Here is a 24,146-nt window from a genome sequence, read left to right as displayed (position 1 = left end):
TCAAATTGGCTTGGAGGGCACACTGTCCCTGATAAGCCAGTGTCCTTAAGGCAGAATATGCCTTGGGGACACATACTCAGACTCTCAAACTTCTACAATATTCTTTTCACCTACCACTTGTGGGCACTCATTTTAAAGCTTGCGGAGTGAATAATGTTTTTACCAGCGTGGTTTATTAAAAATTAGGAATTTTATTTTCCCAGGGGTGGTGGTCAGTTTAAATTTCAAATATTGATAAATATTGGGTAATTTGTTTAGTGCCGAAATTTTCCAGGTGACTCCCTATTTTTATTTTTGATTTGAGTGAATAGTTGAAAGTTTGCTTGAGGAAAATTTGAGCAAAAGTTGAAGTCTTTCATTTTCGAGGAGCAAACTACCTCGATAAACAGATGAAACTGAATTCAATGCAGTATTCTTTTCATAAGGCAAGAGCATGAGTAAACAATCATGGGTGAGCAGATGTCTCCTTACAGTAGTTGCCTCCATTCTGTTTCAAATATTTTAATGATTGCCCCTTTCAAATTCAAATAATTTGAATAAGGAATTTCTTATATCCACAAAAGAGAAAATGTTTTTAACTTATCTAACCAAATACTGAATTATGGTGAAATAGTATTCTTTTTGACATGAGTGCTGTGAAAAAGGTGGTGGACACAAAAAGACTATCAAAACTTCTCATTATAGATGTTCTGAATCACAATGAACTTTTTAAATTTTTCCTATTTTTCTTGATGAAGGCAACTATTTGAAACATATTTTTCTGAAATTACTTCTCACAGGCCATTTCACATTTTACCTCATGTATAAATGTATGTATGTAAGGTATGTACCAGGGTGTATATATTATGTACCGTATGTATGTATGTATGTATGTATGTATGTATGTATGTATGTATGTATGTATGTATGTATGTATGTATGTATGTATGTATGTATGTATGTATGTATGTATGTATGTATGTATGTATATATGTAAGTATTTATGTATTTATGTATGTATGTATGTATTTATGTATTTATGTATATATGTATGTATGTATGTATTTATGTATAGATGTATGCACCGGTATGTACGTTATGTATGTATGTATACATGCATGCATGCATGCATGTATGTAAGTATGTATGTATGTATGTATGTATGTATGTATGTATGTATGTATCCTATGTTAGTGATTAGTTTTTTTATTATTTTACTTTATTGTTGTTGGAATACATCACCTTATTACATGTATGTTGTCTTTGATAGGCTTCTGGGAAAGCTGTCGAGCTGTTTGCATTTACCGAATGTTATATTCTGAGTTTGTCTTCATTTTGTCAGAAAAATATCACTATAACCATTATGTTTTGATCATTATTCACTGATAATTATTCTTGTTGCTTTTTATCATTTCAATTTCAATTTCAATTTCCATTTTTGGATTGCGATTCTTTACAAAAATGTATTTAAGAATTTTTGAGTCTAAAAATCATTTTATGGCACACAAAGTAGGCTTCATTATTTTATGGGTTAAAAGATGTCAAACTGACAATAGGATTTTATGTACAGAAGGATTTTTAAACGGGTATCACGCTGGCAAGAAGAGAGGGAGTCTTTTCAGTTAACACTGAACAACTCTCACATAAAATATAGATTCTGCTGAGTAGTAATAGCTGTAAGTGGCATCCTTGAAGTTGTGTGACACTCATCAAGAGTCCTACGGGATGGTTGCTAAGGAGATCAATACACCATTCTTCATGGTCGGCCATATTTATCCCGATAATAGAGCTTTAGGGACATGCTTTTAACAGAAAACACTTCAGAGCGGCGAGAACACACTTTCCCGCCAAGACAAAAATAAATGCACACAAATTGTCGAACATTCAGTTTGTTGAAATTTCAGTGCCAAATGCAAACTTAAAAACAATACAATCATTTACAAAGTGTAAATTTTGATGAATATACAAAGTGAAGGCAAATTTGTGAAAAATATCTGGTAATTGGCTGAGATATGATTCAAAGGTATGCCGACATTGACCAAAAAAGGATTACAGTGTACCTATGATATGAATAAATGGTTCATGTCGTAAAACTACACACATGATATCATTTCACCGGAAGACATTATTCTGGCTGCCATGACATTTTGAAATTGCTCACATCTCCTACTTAATTTCGCCTTGTAAACGTGTAAATGAAAATTTCTACATAAGAAACCAAAACAAATAAATAAATAAAAATAAATAGATATAGTAAATGGATGTCTTCAAAAGGAATCTCTCTCAGATAAAAATCCATCATAAAGATAAAATCTTCTATCTCTTCATGTTGCTAAAAACATGTTTTGAATATACTGGTTGCCTTCTAGCTAATTACAATTTTTCTCTTTTGATGAAATCTACATGATTGTATTTCATTATTCATTGAAACGTACACATCATTTTTAACTAATCTCAAGTATGAATGGCATATAATAATTATAACGTAGATTACTTTTCTTATTATACTTGGATTATGTACACAACAATGGCTTGTTGTATCTATATGCATCTTGATGAAATATGAGATCTTGTTGTGGCAAATGAGTCAGAGAGGAAATATGGGTCTTGTTTACGACGGCCCAGCCATGCATGTGACATCCGTGAATATGATGACAGAGCTGAAAGAATCGAGATTATCATAGCTTTGGCCCTGTAGCACAGTGTGAGGAAGAATGTTCAGAAAAAGAGTTATATTTTGGGTCAAACCTTTTGTAGCTATCCATGGGTAATCAACTGTGTAGATTGTAGGACTGTCATTAACAGTTAATAAATTTTTAACATTCAAAGCAATCATGGTTTAATAATACTGTGTTATGAATATTGAACTCTTGGAGTGGGTGTCAAAGCAATAATTTCAGCATTTGATGACAGCCTTTGATGGGGCAGAAAGAAACAAAACGTTGTTCAATCAACTTGTTCATCCTGTTCACATCGGTTTTAAATTAACATCATAACATTGTGATCATGGCAAGTTTACCCCTGTGAAGGCCAGAAGGCACGAGCTGGTTGTCATGGTTACAAGTACAGAGAGCAGACCATTGGTGTAGTAAGCCTAGCCTCTCAAACTGAATCTTGCTTTCAACTTAGTGAAGCGGGAACTTGGATTGACAATCCGCAAGCCAGGGAAAGCGCTAACAGCACTAGCTAAAAGTGAAAATAAAAATTTCAGATATTTCCTGATTGGCAAGACGCAATGCAGCGAAAGTTGTTTGTGGAATTGATCAGTTAATGACAAGTTGAGAGCGGAGCTACGCTTGGGAGAAGTTGTAGTTACTTCTTAAAGTAGTCTAGTTACTCTGGAAGTCTCCTTTGGGATTTCAGTAAATTGGAAACCCACATAGCGTACATGTCTATACCTGAGCTTGATGCTTAGAAAGCGTACTGCATAACCTTTCACTCCTATTCCACTGCACATAAATCAAACTTCACCACTGAGAATGATGGTGAAAATGATGGGGTGAGACCAAAATAGCTTTCTGAAAGGGTAAATGGGTAGGTTTTTGTGTAATTGACATCAGAGGCCAAGCAGGAACAAATAATGGTTTTTTAATTTTTTCCTCCGCCTATATGACTGGCAGCTGAGAGCAAGGTGTGAAAGAAATAACAGTAAAAGCTCAGTTGCTTGGTACATTGATTGGCAGTGGTACGTGAGTGTGTATGCTAGTAAATGAGTGGAGTGCGGGTGTTTGTACATGTCAGTGTTTGTTTGTGGTGGTGTTTATGAAATTCGCACTGAAAATGTCACACTTACGTTGTGGTAGCATAGTTGGATATTGGGTGTTTTTTTAAAGGGACAAAACTGTATAATAATAAATATTTTCGTTATTTTTTGTTATGAACAATAAATGCATTCTTGATATTCTCTATGACATATGTTGAAATTTGAAAACACACGTTATTATTGACGAGTAAATTATAATCTGGATTAAGATTTGTCAAGGAGAAAAATTATCGTATGCGGATGGTGAAGAAAAGTTGAACACTACATATACTATACATATACTATACATATACTATATTTTTTTAACTTGAGTTTTGGAGTAGAACAGGGAAAATCACTGTACTTTATAAAAAACAAACCCTAAATATTGGAAAATAATGGAGCTTAAGGAAGGTACACATTAAAATGGGTTCCTGTGCAAGGTGAATCAGTCAATGGTTTGGACAGTGAAGATTGGTATATGTAAAGTTACATGTCAGTGTAGGTATGTAATACAACAGCTGATACAAATGCAAGAAAGGTTGGAACACTCCATATACCAGTAGTTCAACCCTTTCACCACTGTGGTTTGAACCAATCCCATTGTTTTCTGCAGTAAAGTTGGACCTCTAGATAGGGAAATGGGGGTGAAAGGGTTAAACCATTTATTCATGGGGTATATCTCAACTCAGAGCAATATTTCAACATGATCAAATAGAACAAAAGAAACAGTCCACCAGGCTCCATTGATGAAAATACTCAGAAAATATGAAACATTTCTTTTTTATTCCATCATCCAAAGGATGAAAGCCAAATTACAGAATGGGGAACCAATCATATTCTATCTAATGAAGCAATGACGAGTAAAGTGCCTCCGGCTGTGGGTATAATCATGATAGAGTCTTGAACTTGCCCTCCTTTGATTGTGATACCGGTATCCTACTTCAGAGCCATGTTGTCTTAATGATCATTAAAATGAAATTAGAATAAGAAGATGGGATGGGAAAAATTCCGCAAAAAAAATATTTCCGTGCAACAAATGTCAAAGACAAAGGAAACGATAAATGGATCTTCATCTGGAAAGGTTGAAGTAATAGGTGTCCACTTATCGGGAGATTTGGATCACAACTCCCATTACTGATGAGATGAATGCTTAAGGCAAAATGTGCCTGGCTGGTGCCAAATTTTGTATCTAAAAATGTTACCATTAGTTGATGGTTTGTTTACATTTTGCTAGGTCTCACATTTGGAACCTGCATAGAAAATTAATTTTTGACCTCCTCGTTTTCACAAAAGTTGGAAATTCATTTTTTCTGCACAGAGATAACACTGCAAGAGGCAGCCACTTTGATTATCAAATCTTGGTAACTAACACCACTGACAATTTCCACCTTGAATCCAAGAAATGGCAAAGTAACCACTGATTGTTATTAAAGGTATACAGTCACCTGTAATCTAAATATGGCCATATATGGTCAAAGAGGCGTTCGTTGCTATTCAAAATGCCCATCTGAGGGCGCTGTTTTTAAAAAGCGGCCACCCGCTTAAAATCTGTGATTGGTTAGATTTCTCTTTCCATGGTAACTGTGGCAAAATTGGAACAGGTGACAGTGTATCTTTAATTATCAAAGAGAATATTCTAAGTTCCCTATACCAAAGTGTAAACAAATATTTACATTTTTAATTTTCAATGTTCATATCACCTTGAAGTATGGTTTTAATTCTTTGGCACAGTATTTAATGCCACATTTTACCTGTTCACATATTTCATGGCTTTACATGTAAAGGGGGAGGGGGGTCCTCACGCCTGTCGCTGTGCATATTGGACCCATGAAATGGGTATTTTGCTACACACAGCATATCCCAACATCCCTTGTGCATACCAAAATTTTAAAATGGCCGTTGCACTGAAACTGATGAGTGCAGTCAAAGCAGCTTCATCTAAACGATGGGATACAATCAAAATTTATTTGGCACAGCTTGGCAGTGATTGGAAAGTTACTAACTAATGAACTATGACCACGCATCAAATGCTGAATTTGTATCCTATTCATTGCCAATTTCTTGGAAAAGGAATTGTTCATGAACAAGAACGTCGCACAGCTGAAAAAGGGATGGCCCCCATTTAAATTTCACGTCTAAAAATTTCACAGGTCAGGTTACCAGTCAGTTCCTGTTCAGTTCTTGTTCAATTCAAGTGCTATTAATTGATATCAGCTGATTGGAAATACAGCTTATTACAGTGAGACGGCTTTTCCAATTTTTTCACCTCCCTTATGGAATGCTCTGTGTCAGATATTCATGTGATTCAAACATTTTATGTTTTTAAAAGTAAACTCAAAAACTCAACTTTTTATGTCTTTTCATCCATAATTTTCATTGAATATATGATGAGTTTTTAAATGGAGCTATATTCCTATTTTGTTTCTTTACTGTTGACCATGAATGTTAAAACAATTTTATTTTCATCCTTCTATTTGTTATTTTGAATATATATTTGAGTGTAAAGCGCATTGAGATTATTTCTAATGTAATATGTACGTAAGAAATAAAGATTAAAGAGCAAGACATTGAACATTTCAAAACTTTTCAAACAGTTCTGACGGATGTCAGTATAAGTCTTGTACTACTATTGGCGACAGCACAGTGACTTATTTGCACACTGAGTGTTGTGTGAAGCAATATGATTATGTGCTGTCAACAGGATTGTAACTCAGGCCAAATATAAAAATATGTGTGTTTCTTGTAACACAACTGACCCTAGAAAATCACTGTCACTAAACATTTTTTCACATTGTCAAATAATTTCAAGCAAATTCTCTAAATTTGACCATATTTTATGGGTCTCAGTGACAAAAATGAAAATTGAAAAAGTGTCCTTCGATCTACCTTCTGCATTTTCAAAGCCATGTAATACCGGAAATACAGACATTTTTTTTATTCAGCCTCAGCACTCAATATGACATGTCAACAGCCAAGAGGCATCGAATACATACCGAATACATATACTGGCTGCCTCCATGACAACTTGGTGACTGAACTGGATGTTTCACATGGTTTGGGTATTGATAAGAAAAGTCTTTATAGTTGATAAAGACAGCTTGAAATGTGGTCACAGTAACTTGCTTTCAGCAGTGCAACAAGAAACATTGGTATTTGTGGTTTCAAGAGAGCTGCAGGCAAGACAAAGAGTACTGTGGCAAGTGTTGCTGAAGTAACTTCAGATTAAACACGTATCTTTGTGGTATAAAATTCTTCAGTCAACGGTGATGATGTGCGTGATACACGGAGGCCATCAAAAGCTCAATTTGATTAAAATCAGACGTAGGGAATAGATTTGTTTGTTTCCTCTTTGCTTTGTCTTGCCTATTCATCCAGCTTGCTCTTCATTCTTGTACAATAGATATAAAAGACATAAAACGAATAAAAGGCAGCGACCGAACACATCCCAACATCTGATTTTAATCAGATTGTGATAGGCTGATCAGGTCGTTCCTCTTAATACACTTGTGGGAATAAAAAACATTACCATGGTGGATCTGTGGTACAAAATACTGTTAATCATATTAACAGAAAAAAATTTCTGTCTGTTACAGGGTATCTTGATTCCACTGCGATACATTTTGCTCAAACTTTCCTCAACAAAGCTTTCAGCCATTGAACAAAGAACAAAAACCAGGAGTCACCATGCAAAGTTTGGTTCTAGAGAAACAAACTACATAACATTTACCAATGTTTGAAATTCAAAATGGCCGACATCCCCTGTTAAATGTATGTGGGAAAAAATTTTTGATTTTCGAAAAACAAACATAGTGAGAATTTTTCTTACTCCAAGAACTTTAAAATGAGGCCCCATAAATGGTGGATCAGAAAAGCATTGTAAAACTTCGGAGAAAATCTATCCTTGAGGTGCAGTCTACCTTCAAGGTACAACAGTTATAACTTCTGATAGTATTACCAGTATCTATCATGTTTGTTCCTGAAAACAATATGTTATCTCATTCTTCTTCCTGGAGTATGTATATTCAAGTATTTACCTTGCATAAACAACCCATTGTGTTGCATATGCAATGTTTAATATTTCTGGTGAAGAAGTTCTAGTCTGGGCTAAAATTCAGAGGTCAACAACAACAGTTAATATTGGATACATACAAGCTACATGGATAAATGGAAAACCACACAATTTTGACATGACTTTTGGAGTGTGTTCAATACGCAATTTTTAATATTACTGACAAACAATTTCTGGTCCAGACTGAATCTCAACCACAAACGTTGGATATGGACTGTACTGGTAAGTGGAAAACCAGGCATTTTGATTTTCAGAGTGGGGCAAGAAACTGGTTAACAAACAGAATATAAAATACTGGATATAACATAAAAAGTAACAGCTTATGGAGCTTTAACAGATGTTACCACTGACAATTGCCCATTTAATATTGAACATATTAGCACTGAGAACATACATGGAGAGATAGAGAAGCTTTATAGAAGCTATTGATGGTAAAAGCCATCTTCAGAGATTTTAATGGAGTCAATATCCTAAAAAGCACGGCTACATTCTGTCGGTATGGTTCTAATGGCAGCCTTTTCATGTCTGCTTTGAAAAATCTGCCTTTAATCTGTCAACTTTTTCCGCCGATTTTCCGTCGATCGACACAATTACTCACTAAATTCAATTAAGCTAATTTATCAAAACCCATTGAAGGTGGATGAAATTATCCTAGGCGCTTCCCCGCATTTACACAAATGCCTCCGCAGTATTTCCACGACTAAGCAACTCATGCAAATTAGGTTCTGTTGCCATGGTAACCATTCTGTTTACCGAAGACTGTGAATATATTAAATTTCCCGATGACATGAACTAAGGAGGTAGTGATTTTGATAGGGAGATATGATTTGTGATATTTGCAAAATTCACCATTTGGGCGACATCACGTGTGATTTCTGGAAACACATTTTAAGAGTGAAAACTGCAAGAATCTTGATGAAAGTTTGAGAATGAAGAAAAAGCCCTGCACGATCAGATTTGTACACTGGAAAAATGCTAATTCAACATTTAAATTCTCAGTGAAACCATCGGTGAAACTACAATCATACCGGCATAACAGTAGCGGAGTATTGATTATCGAAGCAAATTGGCAAGTGTGCTCAAACATCGGCGAAAAGCAAAGACAGATTTGTTTGTACAGGCAAGCTAATGATTTCCATGTTTGCCGACACAAAAGCTTTCAAAAGCTGTATCGTTCAGTTATCAATGACGGAAAACCGCTTTGACATATTTTAGGGCAAAACAAAATCTACAATCAATTCAGTACAATGATGATGTAATCTATACAAATATTTTCACGCCTTTAAAAATAACATGAAAGTAAATTTACACATCTTTCGTAACAGATTATGGATTTTGCATGGTGTTCACAAAGTTCAAAACGGGATTGTTTCATATTGATTTTGTGGAAGTTCCAGGCCTAGAGTACATTTTGTGTTCCAGGCATGTGTTCACTTTCCATTTCTATAAAACAGATTTTGTAAGGTTATCATGGGACTGGAGTGATCAAAGTCATGGAACGAAGTCTCGCTTCTATTGTATTTGTCAAAATGCACAGATATTCACATGTATTTTAGGTCATATCAGATTAACTGACTGTTACCGTTGTGAAGTGTAGAGTCTAGAGTAACTGCTACATATCCTTTCTTTCAAAGTCAGAATTACTCTAGTATCCCTTGTTTCAAAGTCAAAATTGGGTTTGAAATTGCATCATTCGTATGATGATCCTCATTACCAAAAATCAATTCCTAAGCTGGTGACTTCTGTGCGAGTCCCTGTCGAATCCTGTAGATCCTTAGGCAGTAAGGTTGGGTGATGAGTTTAGCCCAAACTCAATATACACGCACATGAAATGAAGAGCCCCATCTAAGAGACAGGACCGACCATAGTAAAACCGACTGATCCATTAGCTCAGTTGGTAGAGCATCTGCAATGTATTCGGGGGATGTGGGTTCACTGGAAGTCCCGCATGGGTCACTTTTCATTTCATTTACTACAAAGTCAAAACTGGCCTGGTATTCCTCATTTTTGGAGTCAAAAGGCAAATTTGCATGAGAAGACACGGGGACCTCAACTTTAGACAAATTAATATTCCCTACTGATAATGACTCATAAGTTGATTTGCATACCAGTACTCAAACGATGCTTATCAACATGATTTGCATACATGAATATTCATAAAACAGGCTTCAGAGATGGAAAGAAGAACATCTGTGGTGTCATGGTAACACATGATGCATTCTGTAGGATATAAATTACAGGTTTTAGCCTTTCACTGATTGGTTGGAAATATATCACAAATCAATCACAGGTTTTAACCTTTCACTGATTAGTTTGAAATTTATCAGAAATCAATTACAGGTTTTAGCCTTTCACTGATTGGTTTGAAATTTATCAGAAATCGATTACAGACTTTAGCCTTTCACTGATTGGTTGGAAATATATCATAAATCAATCACATGTTTTAGTCTTTCACTGATTGGTTGGAAATTTATCACAAATCAATTACAGGTTTTAGCCCTTCACTGATTGGTTGAAAATATATCACAAATCAATCACAGGTTTTAACCTTTCACTGATTAGTTTGAAATTTATCAGAAATCGATTACAGACTTTAGCCTTTCACTGATTGGTTGGAAATTTATCAGAAATCGATTACAGACTTTAGCCTTTCACTGATTGGTTGGAAATATATCATAAATCAATCACATGTTTTAGCCTTTCACTGATTGGTTGGAAATATATCACAAATCAATTACAGACTTTAGCCTTTCACTGATTGGTTGGAACTCTATCAGATATCAAGAGAACTTTGTTACTTTTCATTATATCCAATTACAGTAAAATTTATTTCACAACCAATCGCTGAATGTTTACAACATGAGTTCTCCAACATGCAGATTTAATACTTTGTACTCAAAGTATATACTGATATTTCACAATCACAGGGCCTAGTAGTAGTTCTGAGTTCTAAAACAAGTTTATTTTCTGAAAAAGCCTCTGGTCTTTGCTGATTTGGCATTTGATATTTTGATACAGATATCATGAAAATACATGAACAATGTAACTGGGGACTCAACAGAGAGTTCATTTTTATGAAAAGATGAAATAATAAATAGTGGATGCTGCACACAATGCAGATAATCAGAGCAACATCACAGGGTACATTCCGATGTAATCTTCTTGAACACAGATGTTACAGACAGCTGACTCTGGTTGCACCTAATACTTGGTATATTTGGAAAAATTTTACTATAAAATCAAAACCTCGCGAAAATCTGACTCACTTCTGGTGTAGCCAAGTTATATAAAATACTGAAAACTCATCATTTTTGCAGACTCCTTTAATCCTCTCATAAACTGCGCTCGTAAAATTTGTACGCTAAATTTCTGAATATGACGGTTTGAAAATTTATGGTATCGTTAGATCATTGTAAGTTCTCATGCTAAATGTAGCTATTATATAGTAATGCTTTTACATTTTTTTGTTCTGTTATTATAATCATGATGTATATGTGAATGATATTTTGAAAAATGGAAATAATAAATCAAATTTTCGTATATGACAAAAGTTTCATATTTCTTTGTTTCCTCACATAATAAGAATATTAATTAGGTAATTAGCATACAGGGTAACAGAATGATGTCATCAGACTGATAGAAATTCAAAACCACAAAAGTTATTGATACATAGGAAACCATGCATGCATATACTGGTAAAACATTCCAAAACAATAAGAATCAAGCATTGGTTGATGAGATTGTTCCATTTTCGTTGCAATCTAACCTGATATATTGATGCATTAATGAAATTTTAATCTGTTGCTAAACTATTAATGAAATCAAACTATCATTCATTAAATTGAATCTAGATTTAAATCCATAAGGAATTTACCGGTATGTAAACTGTACTTTCTTTCTGCGTATTAAACAAAAACAAACTGTTCAATTTTGAATATTTTCTGATACTCAATGGATCGGGTGAAACAGAAAGCTTACTGCACTAAAATAACATCAGAAATGTATGTTACAGCAGCCTCCAGTGAGAGATTAGGCTGTGAAGATCAACTCTGAGATATTTGGTAATCCATGTCTGCGCTTAATTCTCAGAAAATGGTCCGAGGCAGTACTTTGGAAACATGAAGATCTATGTACAATACTTGCAGAATATGACTACTGATGGATTGTAGTGTGTTTTGGTAACGCCGCAAAGTTCCAAAGTCATCATTGATTAAATACATGTCATGCAGTCAACATCTGTGGTTTATGACTTCTTGGAATACAGGGTTATCTTGGACGGATTTCCACCACCACCATTCAATGACTTGATTGATAATCAACACACTGAAAGCGATTTTCAGTGCGCCATTGAATTGCTGGCAGGATAATCAAATCTTGCATGGCCGGGAAAATCTGTTTTTTTCAAAGCTTACATAATGCACTACTGGCCTGCTCAAAAATGATCATGAAATTTTCAGTCTGCCAAGACAGATTTGTGTTTAACTTAGTGCAATAGCAATGCCACAAAAATCTCCTCACGATCACGGTTTCCACCATGTCATGTACGAATCGTTTGACATTTAATCATTTTTTGTCACAAATGCTCAAATGCCTTGAGAGACACAGATTCCCCTGTCACAAGTCATGTTTTTTTTTTCTTTATTGTACTACCACTAGTTAATATGATCTGACACTGAAGTATGTGGTACTGCGTGACCTGTGGGTCAATTCAGTAATCAATCATAGGACAGCAAAATAACAGTCACATCCCCACATCATGGAATCTACGTCACTGGCTCTTCTCTACAGAACCAGAGGGGAGAGGAAGACAGATGATGCATCTTCTTCCTTCTGGTTGCCATGGCAACCACAACTGCCTCCTACATCACGCTGATTAAAGCCATCATCATTGGATGCGGTATCCAGGATACTGGCAAGCTTGAAGACGCACATAATGAGCATCTAAGACATATTACATGTAGATATCAACCAGCCATATCTTTATAAAGGGAACACATTGTTTTGAATCAGAGAAAAACACAACTATCTCTCTGTCCATCTCTCTCCATTAAATCATAAATCTCTTTTCTATAATGCTTAAAGTATTATGCATTATCAAATATCTCTACTTTACAGCAATTTTTTAAGTCTGACTAAAATTTAAAATGATAACACAGAAATTTATCATCAATAATAAAAAATTCACCTACTCAAAATGTTTCCCCTTTGTACTACATAGCAAACTTAACATGCCTTTACTTGTATAAAGTACCGGGTATATACATTATTTTCGTTTTCATTTTACTGATGGAATTACAGTTTATTTGACAGCTGTGTACAAACAGAGAGTTGATTAAAACAATTAAACAGTAACTAATTGCTGAAGCACAAAATTAGCGCCGCAAAATCAAATTATAACACAAAAGCCTAATAAAACTATAAACCTAGTTCCTTGGTCTGATTAACTCAACCTAACAATTAATTAATTAAATCTGACTAATCAATAATGCTGAATCACACAAAGTGTGTTATAAACACACATTGTTTATCAATGGTAATATTGTTCATGAATTCCAACAGCATAATCATAAACCTGCTCACCCCTATTCCGTGTAAACAAGTCCACACTTACCATTTGTAACAATGGGTTTGGGCCAAACCATGGTGGGGTAAGGGACAAAGACATTATAAACCAAATTTATGTGCTTTCTCAACAATTTATATGGCAAGTATATGGAGACATGAAAACTGGAGATAAGGCTTTCAAAACCAGAAAAACCTCAGAAATGATACATTTTAATCTCAGAATTTTAAAGGAAAAGGACAGAGTCACCAAATCCCGGCATACACCAGGTATATAAAAAAATTCTAAAAGTCCATATGATGGCCGGTTGTTCATTTCAATTGTTTTATGATATTACAGTAAAAGATACTGAAACATGCAATCTAAAAAATTAGCAACTTTAAAAAAATTGTAAAACCTTAGAAATAGCATGCCATTTATTCATTTTAATCTTCAACTATCTCATTCCTTTCTTGTCTTGAAAAGCTGTTCAATGCTGAGGAGAGCTGGTTACATACACACACTCACAGCGCTTTCAGCTTATCAGCGGAAATTGGTGATATGCGCCAATGCAGTATTGATTTTTTCTCTCAAGAACACTTCATGATAGCATAGGGTGTTGTAGAAATGACCATCCCCAGGGGCAGGGGCGGGGTTGGGGTGTCTTGGTCTCTGCACAGGTTTCTTCTTGCTAAGGTTTATTTAAATACGTTTGACAATGATATGTATTGCCAATAAACATTATACTGCCAACCTTAACAAACGCACCAGTAAGGTATAACAGGAGACTGTTATACCTTACTGGTGCGTTTGTTGTTGACTTTGTCAAAGTTAATCCGGTGATAATCTGGTGACAGCGTCTACAGATTGGTAATTTACCCTTGCTTGCTTTGGCGCATTAGGCAATCAAACGCATCAGATAATAGACGTAACTACAGTGGACGAAAACGACAATCGCCGCGCTGTGTTAAAACATGTCAACACAGTGACAAAACTTTGCGTAAGATTGTCAAAGGACAAATGCGTGACAAAGCGACACTTACGGAGAAAAAATCATTACAAAACCAGTGCTAACATAAGACCAAGACACCAAAGGTTGGCAGTATAAATGTTTATTGACAATGCATATCATAGTCAAACGTATTAAAATAAAGTAAACCATACCAGAAGAAACCTGTGCTGAAACCAACCCCCCTACCCCCGCCCCTACCACTGGGACGATCACTTCTACAACACCCTATGATGATAGTTGGTATTTGCCATGCATCCTTTTAACCCCTTTCAGTGTGGTTTGGCCCAAAACCATTGGTATCAATGGTGGGATGTGGAACAATTCACAGGGAATTGGGAATAGACAGGTTAAAGAGTAAATTTTGAAGAGGTTTCCAAAAATGTCAAGTTGGAAATGAAAAGGAAATCTTAATTACTTTGTGAAAATTTGTATCATGTTCTGTTGACTTAAATGAAGTGTCAGAGACAAAAAAATTATGGCAAGTGATTTTTTTCACTAGCCCTTATTGGTATAATTTTCACATGACATTTAAAATGATTGGAGATCTATTTCAAAATATTCTAACTGAATTGGTAGGTTTTGTTGATGTAAACAAAACCACTTGAGCTCTCTCCCTCTGTTAGAATGTACACAGTTGAATTATTGATTGAATCTGGTGTTTTTATTACTATCAAGTTATAACTCAAGACTGTAGAGTTTTGGTTGAAATTTTTCAACATAGATAAACAGTTTGTGGTCAAATGTAACGTTTTGGTTAAGAATCAAAGCAGTTCTTGTAAAAAGGTATTTGTAAAAATAGCGTCAATGACACTGTAGCTCCCATCCTGGACTATTTAGTGTATGTATATTTGAGGTCAAAGGTCACCGAGGTCACGTGACATTTTGCTAAGTTATCCCTATATACCAAAAATCAGACCTCTAGCTCTATTGGCTCGCTCAAAATTTGATATGTGCATAATTAATGAGGTACAATATGTGGCGTCATAAGCTGTCCCATCATACCATACATGAAGGGTGTAGCACTTGTGGTTACTGAGTTATGGACAAATATGTATATTTGAGGTCAAAGGTCACCAAGGTCACGTGACATTTTGTCAAAAAAATTGTATTGCTAAGTTATCCCTATATACCAAAAATCAGACCTCTAGCTCTATTGGCTCGCTCAAAATTAGATATGTGCATAATTAATGAGGTACAATATGTGGCGTCATAAGGTGTCCCATCATACCATATATGAAGGGTGTAGCACTTGTGGTTACTGAGTTATGGACAAATATGTATATTTGAGGTCAAAGGTCACCGAGGTCACGTGACATTTTGTCAAAAAAATTGTATTGCTAAGTTATCCCTATATACCAAAAATCAGACCTCTAGCTCTATTGGCTCGCTCAAAATTAGATATGCGCATAATTAATGAGATACAATATGTGGCGTCATAAGGTGTTCCATCATACCATACATGAAGGCTGTAGCACTTGTGGTTACTGAGTTATGGACAAATATGTATATTTGAGGTCAAAGGTCACCGAGGTCACGTGACATTTTGTCAAAAAAATTGTATTGCTAAGTTATCCCTATATACCAAAAATCAGACCTCTGCTCTATTGGCTCGCTCAAAATTAGATATGTGCATAATTAATGAGGTACAATATGTGGCGTCATAAGCTGTCCCATCATACCATATATGAAGGGTGGTAGCACTTGTGGTTACTGAGTTATGGACAAATATGTATATTTGAGATCAAAGGTCACCGAGGTCACATGACATTTTGTCAAAATATCCGAGATATCTGCGTGAACGGATGGACTCACGGATGGACGAACAGACGGACATGACCCAATCTATAAGCTCACTGGACTTCATCTGTGGGGACTAAAATTGTGTCACTGCATCCTTTTTGCAATATGAATACGATGAGAAACTAAATTTTTATTTTTCGTGGCCTTATACATGGGAGTCTATGGAGATCTGCCTTATACATGGGAGTCTATGGACGTGTAAACTAAAAATATGCAAATTTCACCACGATTTGCCCAAATTTGGGAAAGGTCACTTCTATGCACTTCCATACCAAGTTTCAAATCAATCGGACTTGTGGTTTCAGAGCAGGAGATTTTTTGACCAAAAATGGGAGAAAATTACAAAAAAATTCATGAAAAATAGCAAGTCCAAGATACTGACCCAAGATGTGCACAATCATTTCATGTCAGCCCAAAGTACTTACATGCTAATTTTTCATGTAATCTGCTCAGTGGTTATTGAGTTTTTTTCAATTTTGACTGTTTTTACATTTTTCACTTAATTTGCATATTTTTGGCAATGACAACTTCATTTGAACAAAATCTCATCTACAGCCCATCATCCTGTACACACCAAATATCAAGATGAAATGTACAGCGGTTTTGGAGTTTTTGATGTTGACGGACAGACATACAGACATACAGACATACAGACATACAGACATACAGACGTACAGACATACAGACATACAGACATACATACATACAGACATTTCCCTAGCCTATAAGAATAGCTTCCATTGCCATATATACATATGGCTATGGGAGCTAAAAAGTAAGTGCTTCTTTGGAGGGAGACTTTTCCTGTTGTTGGAAACTTGAAAAAAGCCCAGTGGGTGGGCAGTGAATAGGATATTATTGTCCATTGAAAATTGGTAATATGACATCAAAACTGGTCCAATAATCATATCCATTCACGGTAAAACACTACCAGATGAGACATTTTTTGTTTTCGACATTAAGTTGGGTCTTCCTGAAACACTTATAGTGAGCAGTTTTGGAAAGTCTATAATGGATTATTGTTTGTGATGATAAAATCATGCACAAAGATATACACAATTGTCAGGGTTGTTGCTGTCAGGTGAGGAAGTCAATCCTGTGGGATAGAGGGAGCAGTAGGGTACCTGTTAACAGGTATAGGGTGGTGGTGTTATGTACTCCTGTTACGGCTACAGAAGGAACTGGTCAGTGGTACGAGATAAATTACAAATCTCAGCATGGAGACAGTTGCAAACAACTTTCACATTCTCCTTCAAGTCAGTCATTCATTCAAAATACTTCTATATTTTACAAATAAAAGCATCTAAGTTCAAAATTTCTTGAAATAATCAAGTTGATTGTACGAACATTTCAGTTCTTAATGGACAAGATTTCTTTGGAACACAGTCAAATCAACAGAGAACACAAAGTACATTTACTGATACACGAGACTTAATTGAATTACTTCACAACTGCGTCACATAGAGTATTTACATAATTCTCAATATGAAATTACAACATGTACTGTTATAATATGCCTTGTCTAAATCAATCCATATGACTAGCTAAAAAAATGGGTTATATTCTAACTATAATACTTGGGATGAATAATAGCTATGAAACTGTCATCTAAGCATTTGATTGGTTGTGGCATGATGAAAATTGTCGTCCACATAGTGTCTGTAAGCTATCATCGACTTGCAAGATTCTTGAAGTTCAATATTTCCAGCTTTGGGTCACTATGATCTGTTTATATTTGACTGGGTCAGTGAATCTAGCAAACCAAGGGCTTGTCCAAGTAGCAATATAGTGATAAAGCAAAAGCTAGCATAGATACTGTGAAGCCCCTCAACTTTCATGATGTATCCAATTTCACAACATCTAATTCCAAATAGTTGATACCTTTTATCCAACTTTGATCATATTAATAATCTCATGCTATAATGAGTTGTAAATGGAACAATCAGGTATTTGGCAGTGCATTTAAAACTCTCAGGGGAAAATTTACATATTAAGCTTGCTGATTGTTTCCAACCAAATGTGATACTCTTCCCAAGAGAGTTCTAATGTCAAATGCCATACCTTGGCTTGCCAATAGTATAACCTTAAAATCTGGGCAATGGTACACGATTATCTGTGGAAACATTGACTATTTTACAGTGAACAATATTTTGTTTATGAATGCATGATTTGAAATATCTACGTGCACTCATGCAGTGTTACACCAAAACCAACGATATCATCAGAATTGTGTCTTACCCACTATGGTTCAATGGTTAGATTCATGTTGAGTAAAATGAAGAGGGGATGTGTTCCCCCAAAACAAACAGTGTCTTTGCTCAAGAGTGTTTATAATACATCAAAAACAATACACAACGTTATTCTCACAGGTGCAGAAAAGTCTATGTACATTGTGTAAATTAGTGAACAATTGAGTTTTTTGATTTATGCTTCAAACAGTTCACAGTGGATACTTATCAAATGTCACAAGGTGTAGGATAAAGTGAGTGGTATTATTATATGCTATTGCATAATAAGTCAAACCCGGAATTCGAATGGACCATGGTATAAACTAACCAACGTGCGTAAACGCACACAGACGAACGTGTATTTCCTTACGAGTTAGTGCACTTGTGGGTTTTTTTGTACCGCGATCACGTGATCTCTTGGGTGTACTGAGTCTGTAGAACGCATCGCGTCCTTTTTATCTGGAGTAGAACCATTGTGGACAAAAGACACAAAGTTTCCCTGTGAAATGGTCACATTTGATGAATGAAACATATTCTTACCTGATCTCCTAATTTTTTCAAAGCTGTAAGAATTTCCACTGCTTGCTGCGTGTACACATCTTGTGATATTTTCCCAACCTTGTTATCTCTCTGAATCTGAAAATATTAATATTGAAATTTAATGGAAATGAATATTCTTTTTACAATGCAGGACATATACGATGTGTGTCAATGTTTAATTGGATGAGTTCTGTACATCATCTGCAATGATACATACATCATATACATGTATATCATTATTGGGTTATTAAACAAAAGTGAAATATTGAAATTATTGAAACATGCTTTATTGATAAACCCTTATTTCTCTCTGAGGAGGTTTCTTTATGCATGTAACCACATAAATTAAAACTCCACACATTGCATTACTAATATTGCATTTTACTGGTAACAGAACATAACAAATCACAGGAAGAGAATTTTAGTTTTTGTTTGTCTGTTTGGTTTTTTTTTTTTTGGGGGGGGGGGGTACTAAACCTAGAGGTTGTACTATATTTTTTATTCACTGTATTCCGGATACAACTTTTCGAGATACAATAAATCAAAGAATATTGACCAGGTTGTAATTTCACTGATGGGGAAAATTTTCTAGATTAGAAATAAATGAAAACGTATCACTTCAGTGACTTTCATTCTTGAAGTGAAACACCTATTGACTGAAAACATGATGAATGCTTGAAATAGCAGCCGTATCCATGAAGAAAAAGGCAGATATTAATAATAATAATAATAATAATATTTATTTCTTGAAAAAACCCTTTCCATGTAAACACATCTCAAAGCGCTGTACATAACTTGATAAAAAGTGAAAAGGCATTTAAAATGTATGATATAAAAAGTCATTCGGTGAATAAAAAGTTTTAAGGTTTGATTTAAAAATGTTAAAATTCTCACTGCAACGGAGTAAAATAGGCAGCCTGTTCCACAACCTTGGAGCACTTGTAGAAAATGATCTGTCTCCATAAAAAGCCGTGTTAACAATAGGCTGATAAAGGTATATTGGTATACTGGTATATTGCAGTGACAATGAATAATACAGTCAGAAAATATCCAAGAGGTTTTTGTAAAATGAAAGCTATACTCTTTTGTCATCTTTCATGAATATGATGAAAATTAATATTATTTTTGTGAGTATTATGAAGCAAATAAAACACTAAAAAAACATCAACAAGTCAGTGTACCGCTGTCATTGTGATAACTGAGTGTGAAATCATTGCTCGTGTTATGATAAGTCATAATTTCAATCATTTTAAGCAAATGATATTGTCTTATCATATTTTATATTAACAACGTTGTATATCAAAACATACAAAAGAAAAACTGCCTGAGCACATCATCCTTCAAAATTTATCACAGACCACAACTACCTTTTAAGGAATTAAAAACTGAGCTATCGTTATGTAAATTATTCAATCACATGACTAAATAATATCAATCAGGGGGTATTATTGGTAACAGCTACAGCCAATTTTTTTTCACCATAATTATCTCATAAGCTGCTCTAAAATTAGGTACGAATCAGCAAGTAAATTGAAAAATATGCTGGTCTTGTACAATAATGTTAACAATGGAATGCCTGTCTGTCTTATACGAACTACAAATAACAACTGATAACATTTTGTGCTGCCTATTCTATATTAATTATTGTAAATGTTTCATGTTTAAACGAAAATTTCAAATGTTTTTGACAATTATAGTTATCTTTCTAATATTTCAATCAAAAGATCGACAAAATTAAGGTATGATTCACAAAACAACTTGTTATCAAAATGATAATGCATAACGCTACATAGACTAGAAGATGGAATCAACACATCATTCAAGGGAAATCTCATTCTAATCTGAACACTAGAGGGCGCTGGTCATCAAGAAACCATGCCAGAAAATGCCAAGACATTTTGACCGGTTGACCTCGCTGTTAATTTTATGCAGGAAATTACAATAACAATGCTTGGTCGAATGACGCAGTGCCTTGAGGGTGGGATCGCCAGTGGTATATGGGGAGGAGTACCTTCCCGATGGTGATAAGTGGTGCAGATTACCGTCGCCTAGGTGACTGGCGTATACGCGTGCCAAAAGACACCTATGGTTGATTTCCTGTTGACCAGTCGGATGGCAGAGTTGCAAATACCTGGACTGAACCATTTGGTTTTTTGTGGGTGTCGGTGGTACTTTGACAATATAAGTAAAGATGCACATATATTGAGTTTATTGTCTTGTTTATGAGCGGCCAGTATTTCCAACAGCATAAATTATGTGCATTTGCCCTTGAAGAAATAAATAATTTTCGAATAAAACATCGCGAATGTAACTACATTCCTTAAGCTCGACGTACACTTAAGTGCCCCAAAGAACCGTGAAATCGCCCGACTTTCGATTGAAGAGATGAGTTTTGCCAAACCGCGCATACAGAAAAAGTGGCAGATGACTTTATTTTTAGAATCATAGACAGTGTAGCGAGATGTAAAAAATGTGAAACAGGCTCCCCACCTAACTATCCTAAATGTTTTTGTGTCGAGTTTGTGTTTGATTCGTTTCGAAAATGTGTTCCTACATTCTTATCCGATTGTTTGTGTTAATGAAATGTTTGTTTCGCTTTGGATATTTGTAGAGAAGTTTGGATTAGTGTGTACGGTATTGTTTTGTTTGTGGTGGGAAAGCTTATGGCGAGACGCAGCCAGACCTATGTTGTTACAAAAGTTGATAGAGTCGCCCTTTGACGCTTGCGTTTCGAACCTGAGTGTGGTTTCTCATCAGTCGCAGTGTAGATTCTTTCCTTAGTTTGTGTTTGTGAAAATTTACTTTAATGCATTTTAGTGGTCTTGCTTTCAGATTAGCGAGGCAAGTATATTAATTTTGGTCACGTTGTGAGTCCATTTGGTGGTTCGGTTTGTTTGTTCTATATTTCTTTACTTCGGTAAATTTTGTTTTGACTGGTGTGTCTTTTAGATTTTTGCGGAGGTTTGTGAATTTTTAGGCAATAAGTACCACTGCGGGGTACGGATTTTATGTTTATTGGATCAAGATACTTACAAGTATCCTGGTTGATGTGCTTGTTCTCGTACATTTTGATTAATAGTTCGTTTACTTTGTTTACTGTTTGTTCTGGCTTGTTGTGTATAATACTGAGTGTTGCGTAATTGCCTTTCGCATTCGAGTACGTAATCGTTTGTGTTGACAATAACGAAAAACCGACCCTTGTCGAAGGGTTATTTTCTCGAAATTTGTCCATTGTTTGCTAGCTGGTTTATCGCGATTCTTTTGGCACGCGACATGTTTTGTTTCCTTGTTTGAAAGGGTATCTCTAGAAGTGCGAGTTTAGAAGCTTCAGATAGCTTTCAAGTTTTTGTTTTTTTGTTGTTCGTGGAGTCCAATTTGACTTTTCTTTGAATTGGTGTTGCGATTGTTTGTGTCTCACGATGTAGCGTAGTCACATTATACGACTTAATTTGTTGAAATCCTGAGGTGGTTTTATTCTTTTTGGTTTTGTTGGTGTCCGAATGAATTTTGAAGGCTTTGGTTGTAGTACTATTTGTTTCGGTTTTCTTAGAAATAGGTTGATTTTGAATTTCATGTTGTTTGTCGGTTTTCTTTAGAATATTGTTGATTTTATTCCACGGCCATGTTTTCTGTTACGTTACTGTGATTGTTTATTTTGTATCTAACGTTGTGTTTCAGTTGTTTGTTATGTGTACGATTTTGTTATTTCGTGTGTTCTATGTCATTTTATCGTATTTTTTGGTAGTTCTCTTTTTGGAGTATTTGGTGGCCCTGAAAAGGGCCGCTTGGTATGGGTTTTGTTAGCGCTTGGCGCGTTTGTTTTGGCGATGAGCCTAGCTTTTTTATGCTTCTTTTCGCCGATTCGATGTGCTTGGTGAGTAGGAGTTTGTCGCCTTCTTGTCACTGTGTGTGCGTACATGGACAGTCTGCATAGCCCTTGAATGTGGTCTCGATTTTGATCAAACTTACAATTTAGGAGTATATATCAAAACTGATAAATGATTTATGTGATTACTGTAGCTATAGATAGGCTACATTCAGGACGGGCAGCGACGGGCAGTAATTAGTAGGCAAAACAGGTGTTTTTCACCGTGGGCAGAACTCGGTGCAATGATACTGAACATTAATAGTAAGCTTGTCACCTTGAAGTAAGCTGTAGGTGAAACAAGGACTTCAAACGCACGATGGTACAAACAACACCACAAGTGAAACGTACACATAGAAATACACGCGTTCCTACGTTGTGCCCACCCGGGCCACGCGATTAAAATATGACTGATACTGCTGGATAGTGTTAATTGGGTCGGTAAACAGTCAATTAATAGTTTAATTGACTACCTGGGTGATTGGCAGGTCGTGTCCAACGATGCATATGCACAGCAGGCCAAAAGACAAAAGCCCCCAAAGTTATTGACAGCTGGCCAGGGGTCACCATGAATACGTAATGAAGCTTCACTACGCAGAAACTGCGTAGTCAAGCCCTTCTTAACCGGTCAAACCCTCTTGGCATTTTCCCTCATGTGCATTATGGTGTTGGCATTAGGTTCCGCTAAAATATCAACGTTTCAGCTATCTTCCAGACTAGTGCTACGTTGATTACTTCAGATAAAACAAACTGAAATTCACCTAAATTTGCAGACACATTTACACAGACAACAGCAAATGAATTTAGATAATATGCATATTTGGCATACAAATACATGCAAAGTATCAATTTTCTAAGTGATAATTTTCAAGCACCAAGATCTAAATTCCAAAAGTTATTACCAAGACTGAGCCTATGTTAAGACATACACTGTTGACCAAAGCACTCCACAAAATTATAGGACTACAGGACAAGGTGTAGAGACACTGTATAAAAACTACTGGTTTGATTTACAATATAAAATATCACCGTAAATATCTGCAACACAAAGACAATTTGAAGAAACAGACTGGCTTACCTCTGCCATTCTCTGCCTAAGCTGGCCTGGTTGTTTCTTAGCAAATAATCTGATAACTTCAGGAGTCTTGAAAGCTTGGCTGATGGCAGCCTGGATTGCCTGCATAAATAAAATACAATATTTATCACTGCCATCCTTGCTGGTCACGACCTCAATCTGATTTAAACTCAGATGTAGAGATGCCTGTGTTTCAACCTTTCCTTTACTTGTTCTCTGCTTCTTCTCATTACATGCTGTCATTGTCATACCTCTTCAAGATGAAAAGCATATGCCATCTCTATAATCAGA

General features: G+C 35.5%; 1 protein-coding gene across 2 annotated transcripts in view; it reads right to left on the bottom strand.

Moving 5' to 3' along the window:
* LOC139137463 (protein LZIC-like) overlaps nucleotides 1-24,146 on the bottom strand; it is a 45,016-nt gene that overhangs the window by 17,303 nt on the left and 3,567 nt on the right. For both annotated transcript variants that reach the window (XM_070705580.1, XM_070705581.1), the window contains exons 4-5: nucleotides 23,859-23,957; nucleotides 18,916-19,011 (exon numbers count right to left, since the gene is read on the bottom strand). In XM_070705580.1, the coding sequence (XP_070561681.1) occupies nucleotides 18,916-19,011; nucleotides 23,859-23,957 (195 nt within the window). The remainder of the gene's footprint in view (nucleotides 1-18,915; nucleotides 19,012-23,858; nucleotides 23,958-24,146) is intronic.

This window comes from Ptychodera flava, chromosome 7 (genome assembly GCF_041260155.1).
Source record: "Ptychodera flava strain L36383 chromosome 7, AS_Pfla_20210202, whole genome shotgun sequence".
NCBI lineage: Eukaryota > Metazoa > Hemichordata > Enteropneusta > Ptychoderidae > Ptychodera > Ptychodera flava.
The sequence above is the reverse complement of the archived record's forward strand: the minus strand, read 5'-3'. Positions and strand labels throughout refer to the sequence as shown.